At 41.4% G+C, this 8,227-nt stretch overlaps 1 protein-coding gene across 1 annotated transcript in view; it reads right to left on the bottom strand.

Annotated features, from left to right (window-relative positions):
* Window positions 1-8,227, bottom strand: part of TMTC1 (transmembrane O-mannosyltransferase targeting cadherins 1) — a 280,165-nt gene that overhangs the window by 26,557 nt on the left and 245,381 nt on the right. The window contains exons 12-13 of the mRNA XM_028491139.1: window positions 3,731-3,866; window positions 2,985-3,129 (exon numbers count right to left, since the gene is read on the bottom strand). Of these exons, the coding sequence (XP_028346940.1) occupies window positions 2,985-3,129; window positions 3,731-3,866 (281 nt within the window). The remainder of the gene's footprint in view (window positions 1-2,984; window positions 3,130-3,730; window positions 3,867-8,227) is intronic.

The following is an 8,227-nucleotide window of genomic DNA, read 5'->3' on the forward strand; positions in this document are numbered from 1 at the left end:
TTATTGCGGTACGCGGGCCTCTCACTGTTGTGGCCTCTCCCGTTGCGGAGCACAGGCTCCGGACGCGCAGGCCCAGCGGCCATGGTTCACGGGCCCAGCCGCTCCGCGGCATGTGGGATCTTCCCGGACCGGGGCACGAACCCGTGTCCCCTGCATCGGCAGGCGCACTCCCAACCACTGCGCCACCAGGGAAGCCCTGCCTTATCCTTTCTTTACTCTAAATATTTCTATAGCCCACCAAACCATTTGTTACTTCCCTTATCACCCCGCCCTTTCCATCTCTGAGCTGTTCCCTCCAACAGGAATATAGGGCCCCTCAAAGGCACACCTCCAACTCCTCCCTTTGTGGCAAGGCCGAGATCAATTGCCACAGCTTCAATGGATCTTTTTCTAGTTGTTTTGGTCTTCTACTCTAACAATCCACTTTAACACCCTTCAATAATTCTGAATTCGTTTTTAGGCACATTTTCCACAACCATCTGAGATTGTCACGTCACACTTTCTTTTACAATGTAGAGGTAACACCTAATTAATGAATCAAATGAAATGAAATCACCCAGGTTCTAACAATTACTCACAAGTAAACCATTTCCTAGTTTCCTAGTACTGCTATGAAGGTCAGGTGAAAGGCAATCGTTTGGCATAAAACACAAAGCAACTTTTCCTTTCATGTGCTCTGATCATGGACACGGTCCATAATTTTATCAGAAGATACTACTACTAAGCATTCAACCAGACACATGAAAAGAGAATGTATGGCATCATTTTTCTCAGACCTGACACCTTGAGCTTGTGAATAAAAATGCCCTGAGTGCTTAGCAATAAGCCAAGAAGCCTAAATCTGATTTGACTCAGAAAGGCGAAGACACTCTGTGGAATGACCGATGCCATCTCTTCGAATCCACATATTTAAGTACCATTTAGGGAACACAGTGTGGTTTGAATTTGGCAAATTTCTCTTATCTGAATTATAAATCCATAGTCCAGCAAAAATGGATTTCCATGTTTCTAAAAGTGTGTTTTCTAATTGCCAAGCTCAACAAATTGTCAAACTCAAAAGAAAATTAGAGACGAATGAAAAATCTCAAAATGTCTTCTTTCAATCTACTGAAGAAAAGAAAAACTTTCTGAAGGTATCACCCACTGAGGTCTAGCAAATTGGTGAGTGTGCATGCGTGTGTATTAAATGGAAACAGGCAAGACAAAAATTACATAAGACTCCAATCAAAGTAAGAGATAGAGAGTACCGTTGCATATTTATTCATTTACGCATTCATTCAGCACATGTTTTCTGTAATTGCTATCGAAAGCATGGCATAGTAATTAAGAATTGGGCTGCCGTATGAAGGTTCCTCATAAAACTAAAAATAGAGTTGCCATATGATCCAGCAATCCCACTCCTGGGCATATATCCAGACAAAACTATAATTCAAAAAGATACATGCTGGGGCTTCCCTGGTGGCACAGTGATTAAGAATCCACCTGCCAGTGCAGGGGATGCGGGTTCAAGCCCTGGTCTGGGAAGATCCCACATGCCACCGAGCAACTAAGCCCGTGCGCCACAACTACTAAGCCTGCACTCTAGAGCCCGCGAGCCACAACTACTGAGCCCGTGTGCCACAACTACTGAAACCTGCACACCTAGAGCCCATGCTCTGCAACAAGAGAAGCAATGAGAAGCCCGCGCACCGCAACGAAGAGTAGCCCCCGCTCTCCACAGCTAGAGAAAGCCCGCGTGCAGCAACGAAGACCCAATACAGCCAAAAATAAATAAATAAAATAAATAAATTTATTAAAAAAAAAAAAAAGATACATGCACCCCTATGTTCACAGCGGCACTATTTACAATAGCCAAGACATGGAAACAACCTAAATGCCCATCGACAGATGAATGGATAAAGAAGATGTAGTGTGTGTGTGTGTGTGTGTGTGTGTGTGTGTGTGTATGTAATGGAATATTACTCAGCCTTCAAAAAGAATGAAATAATGCCATTTGCAGCAACATGGATGGACCTAGAGATTATCATACCAAGTGAAGTAAGTCAGAAAGAGAAAGACAAATACCATATGATATCACTTGTATGTGGAATCTAAAATACAATACAAATGAACAAAACTACAAAACAGAGACAGACTCACAGACATTGAGAACAGACTTTTGGCTGCCAAGGCAGGGGGAGGGGGTAGGGAAGGAATGGGAGTTTGGGATCAGCAGAGGCAAACAAATATATATAGGATGGATAAACAACAAGGTCCTATTGTAGAGCACAGAGAACTATATTCAATATCCTATGATAAACCATAATGGAAAAGAATATATTAAAAAAGTGTATATATATGTATAACTGTACAGCAGAAATTAACACATTATAAATCAACTATACTTTAATAAAATTAAAAAAAGAATTGGGCTGCCAGTGCTTGGCTACATGGATCGGAATCCCAACCCCACCATTTACTGCCCCTGTGACCTTACTTCCCCTCCATGTACCCAAGTGTAACAAAGGGATAAAAATAGTACCTATTTCAGAGGGTTGTTCTGAGGATTAAATGGATTAAAACAGGTGAAGCCCTGAGAACAATGCCTAGCAAATAGTCAGCACTTTGTCATGTTATTACTCTACTCTTATTACTACTACTAGGAGTAGTATTTCATGAGCACATTTAAAAACAGATGGCATTGGGGCTTCCCTGGTGGCGCAGTGGTTGCGCGTCCGCCTGCCGATGAAGAGTATATGGGAGTTATTTAAAATTCTTGCAAAGTTTTGTAAGTTTGAAATTCCTTCAAAACAAAAACTTAACAGTGTTTTTAGGGTCCATGTGTTTGGTGAATGGCTCTAACACTGGTTATATGAATATTCATTAAATGGATATAGTATAGTGTTCTAGTTCCCGTTTTGAGGCATACTGACTACAGCTCCCTGTATTTGCATGCCATGAGTCTATTTCCTACTCCATTTTCTTTCTTTTGTCCGTCTACTCACCAGTGCCAGGCGGAGGTCCCTTTGGGAAGGCTGAAGGGACACAGCTTCCCGGTAAATCTGCAAAGCCTCTTCATATCTGCCAGTGTTGTAATACAGAGCTCCCAACGGTGATAATATCTCAGTTTTGCGTGCCACCTGCAAGGCGCTAAATTTTGAGAAAACAAATGGACAATTTTCTTCTAACAGGTACACTTCCAAAGGTTGAAACTTAGATTTAGGGACCACTGTACACAGTTTGAGACTCTGCTCCCACATGGTCTTTGTTTTTATACCAAGAAGAATGTTCAAAAAAGATCACGGCGCCAGCCTGTGACTATAAGCATGTCTCTAGTGACCCACCAATAGGTAAACTGAGCCCCAAGGATCTTTTCCATTTATGGTGATAGGCTTGTTTCGATGTATGCACAGTTTTTCATCTAGATCCGTTTTTGAAATTTCTATTTGTGGTTTGGGTTGCAGTCCTTAGCTTCAACAGAAAACAGTGGACTAACTAAAATGGGAATTCAATTCCAACCTTGGTTTAGCACTATGCGTTAACCAGCAGGCAAGAAAGTCATTAACTGGGATATCATTTATCCCCAAAGTGCCATTTATTGTACTGCTCTCTTTGGAGAGGAGAATCTGTATTGCCTGCATTGGCAAAATTTGCTAGTATTCTGAGAGCATCTGTTCCAAATAACTAAGAATTTGATGGCCAATTGCAGAGGTCTTAGGATGACTTACAAAGTGAAAACCAGGAACTTTACCGTTTGTACCATTCTTCAGCCACGCTGTTGTCTCCTAGTGACCTGTAGAGTCTCCCCAGGTTCACCATGGCCACATGATGGCTTGGGCTAAGTTTGATGGCCTGTTGGTAATGGGCCACTGCCTTCTCCGGAGAGCCTGTAATCAACAGGTGGTAGGTTGGTAAGACCAGAACATGCCTTAATTATAAAACACACGGACTTTTTTTTTTTTTGGCTGCACTGGGACTTTGCTGCTGCACGTGGGCTTTCCCTGGTTGCGGTGCACGGGCTTCGCATTGCGGTGGCTTCTGGTTGCGGAGCACGGGCTCAGTAGTTGTGGCTCACGGGCTCTAGAGCACAGGCTCAGTAATTGTGGTGCACGGACTTAGTCGCTCCACGGCATGTGGGATCTTCCCGGATCAGGGATTGAACCCATGTCCCCTGCATTGGCAGGCTGATTCTTAAGCACTGGGCCACCAGGGAAGTCCCTAAACACATGACCTCTTTAATTCCTCTTCTGATGATCTTTTTTCCTACAGCCATACCACCAATTATTCAGTTTGTAAATTAGCTCACATTTTGGCTTCTCCTTGCCACTGCCTAACTTTGGACCATTTCACTATTCATTTTCACTTCTAAAAAATTAATAATAAAAAAGCAGTAAAAACTAAAACCTGTTTCTTTTATTAAATGTATTATTTTAGTCAAACTGGTTTCTGGCCATTGCCTTAGTTAATATGATGTTTTGAGATTACCAATGATTGGTATTTATGTAAGATATTGTTGCTTCGCATTATACAAAAAGTGGAATGGGCTATTATAGAAAGAAACCTGTCCTGAAGCAATTTCTGAGGGTCTGTCACAATTACTATACCACAACCTAGTGATTGAGGCACTGCTTTAAATAAGCAGGTATCTGCTGTATTTTGAGAATCTCTTTTGAAATCATACAACTTTGTTTAGAGGGTATTTATTGAATGGGACTTTAAAAATAAAAATAATACCACCTTGCATTTGTGCAATGCATTGTATATTTTAAAACACTAATTAAATGATCTCATGATTTTTGCAGGTATTTTGATCCTATTTAGCTGCCTTTTGATAGCACTTAGTTGCCTCTTGGGATTTAAAAGATATTAAAAAAAATATTATCACTTTACAGATACAGGCTCTAAAGTAAAAAAACATTAAGAAACTTGACAAAAATCCCAGGGGAAGTGAGGGTAAAGGTCAGAACTACCATCAAGTCTCTCTAGTATGATAAGTTTCCCCAAAGAAGCTTCCTAGTGAAATTAAATGTAAGCGAATGAATTGTGGACAAGTCTGAACTTCTACATGGCATGGAATGTTTATTACCCACACAGACATCTTCTCAAGTCTACCTTCTTTGAATGCAAGTTTGACTAGGAGGTGCCAAAAAAGACTCTACGTATGGAGAGGTCTATGTATAGATCATGATAGGGAGAATTTCAGTAGTATAAAAACGGAATACAGTGGGAGTGGTGGGAAAATATAGAGGGTGGTCAGTGAGATTTTGGGGGGCTGGGAGTTGGGGTGGGATATTTTGTTGTTGAAGTAGAAGGAAGAGGGCTAGATCAGGCCAACAGGTGGTCTCTTCAATTTTTTGTTTGTCTGTTTTTAATCTTTGATACCCAATTTATTATTACAGTGACAAAGAACCAGCAGGTGGCACTAAGAAACAATTTTACATGTGAAAATAAGGGATGTTTCCTAGGTGTATCAGAATGTAAATTTATGTCCTAAGAAACAGAAGGGCTTCAAATATCCTAGAAAATAAAAACCCTTTTGAGCATTTCATATGGACAGAATAATTAAAATCGAATTTTATTGCAGGGCAGGTAGTCTAATAGTCAATGAGAACAAAGCAGTGTTTTTGTATTAAATTCAAGCATCTTTTCATTCTTTTTTTTTTTTTTTGCGGTACGCGGGCCTGTCACTGTTGTGGCCTCTCCCGTTGCGGACACAGGCTCCGGACGCGCAGGCTCAGCAGCCATGGCTCACGGGCCCAGCCGCTCCACGGCATGTGGGATCTTCCCGGACCGGGGCACGAACCCGTGTTCCCTGCATCGGCAGGCGGATTCTCAACCACTGCGCCACCAGGGAAGCCCGATTCTTTACAAGTATTCATAACATGCCAACAGTATGCGGGGTACAAATCATAAAGAAAACAGAATTCCTGCCCAGTAAAGTTTTACATTAAATAAGATAAAGTGTATTTTATCTTGCACCTGTCCTATAAGGGTACTCTATCAATTATAATGGTACAGTTTCTATAGTATGTATCACATAAAGAACAATGAAACAATTTAAGACTTCTTAATCGGCTGTAGAAAAGTATTTACCATCTGCCAGTAAATAGATTCAAAGGCAGGTTCTGCATCGTTGTAGAGAACAGTTCATCATCATAGATTTATAAACTTGTATAAATGCTATTCAAAGGAGACTGTTGCTCATTAAATCATCAAGGCCAAGGCCACTTCCTGTCACCTGGGGAGTTCTCCTTAGCAATCTGATTATAAGAATCGGGCAGATCTTACTGAATTGAGCTTGAAGATTTAGAGAAAGGACAGCCCCAAAGTACAATGTGACTGTTAACGGTGTGAACTTCCTGCCAAGCCCAGTGAGTTCGACTTTTGAGGCATAATTGGCGTGGTTGCCATTTAGCTTGATAGATAGTATTATCTCATCTCCACAGAACAGGTTCTCTTTAATCTCGCTTACCAGTATCAACTAGGAAAACTCCATAGTTGTTGTGTAAGTCTGAGCTATCTGGGCAGTTCTTTATTCCAGCCTGGTATATTTCCTCAGCTTCCTTAAACCTCTCCTTTAAAAGAGAACAAAGAAAAACACATGAGAAAGTTTGTTTTTTTTTTTTTTTTTTTTTTTTTTCTGTTGTGGCTTCTCCCGTTGCGGAGCACAGGCTCCGGACGCACCGGCTCAGCGACCATGGCTCAGGAGCCCAGCCGCTCCGCGGCATGTGGGATCTTCCCGGACCGGGGCACAAACCCGTGCCCCCTGCATCGGCAGGCGGACTCTCAACCACTGCGCCACCAGGGAAGGCCAAGAAAGTTTTTTTTTAAAATCAACAATAAACTGAATAATGGAAGCGGGAAGAGCAGAAAATAATTTACTGAGCATCTGCTATGCAACAGGCACCAAGATCAAACACTATGTACTTTGAATTAAAGTCAGTGCCAACTGCACACATACCAAAGACTCATACTTGTGTTTAGCTCCTTCAGTGCAAACCAGCTGATGTTTACTAAGAAGCAGTATCTGGAAGGATTTGCCCTACAGTTGGAAAAAGCCTCAAAATGGATATTTGAACGGGATGCCCTCCACCCCAGTAACTCTCTGGACGAAAATACGTGTGATCCATTCACATAGGAACGCCTTCGGAGGTGGCACTCTCACTGGGAGACAGGCAGGCCTGGCTATTTGACACAGCTGCATTTGCACAGCTAGCTCTCTTACCTATATTGTATGATTTATTTGGGGAGGTTTTTTGGAAGGAAGTGGGAGGGGAGGCTGATGCTGATTATGGGAGGGGTTTGCCTTATCCTTTTTTTTTTTTTTTTTTTATTGCGGTACGCGGGCCTCTCACTGTTGTGGCCTCTCCCGTTGCGGAGCACAGGCTCCGGACGCGCAGGCCCAGCGGCCATGGTTCACGGGCCCAGCCGCTCCGCGGCATGTGGGATCTTCCCGGACCGGGGCACGAACCTATGTCACCTGCATCGGCAGGTGGACTCTCAACCACTGCACCACCAGTGAAGACCTTACTTCTCCTTTTTCATTTTTAGTTCTGTTGGTTTGAGTTTTCTCCCTTTTTTTCTTTATAAGTCTGGCTAGTGGATTATCAATTTTCTTTATCTTCTCATAGGAGCAGCTTTTAGTTTTATTGATCTTTGCTATTGTTTCCTTCATTTCTTTTTCATTTATTTCTGATCTGAACATTATGATTTCTTTCCTTCTGCTAACTTTGGGGTTTTTTGTTCTTTTTTTAATAATTGCTTTAGGTGTAAGTTTAGGTTTTTTGAGATTTTTCTTTTTTCTTGAGGTAGGATTGTATTGCTATAAACTTTTGTCTTAGAACTGCTTTTACTGCATCCCATAGGTTTTGAGTCATCATGTTTTCATTGTCATCTTTTTCCAGGTATTTTAAAAAAATTTCTTCTTTGATTTCTTCCATGATCTTGGTTATTTAGTAGTGTATTGTTTAGCCTCCACGTGTTTGTATTTTTTACAGTTCTTTTCCTGTAATTGATATCTAGTCTCATAGCATTGTGGTCAGAAAAGATATTTGATATGATTTCAATTTTCTTAAATTTACCAAGGCTTGATTTCTGACGCAGATATGGTCTATCCTGGAGAATATTCCATGAGCACTTGAGCAGAACGTGTATTCTGTTGTTTTTGGATGAAATGTCCTATAAATATCAATCAAATCCATCTTGTTTAATGTATCATTTAAAGCTTGTGTTTCCTTATTTATTTTCA

Source organism: Physeter macrocephalus, chromosome 6, assembly GCF_002837175.3.
Source record: "Physeter macrocephalus isolate SW-GA chromosome 6, ASM283717v5, whole genome shotgun sequence".
NCBI classification, from domain to species: domain Eukaryota; kingdom Metazoa; phylum Chordata; class Mammalia; order Artiodactyla; family Physeteridae; genus Physeter; species Physeter macrocephalus.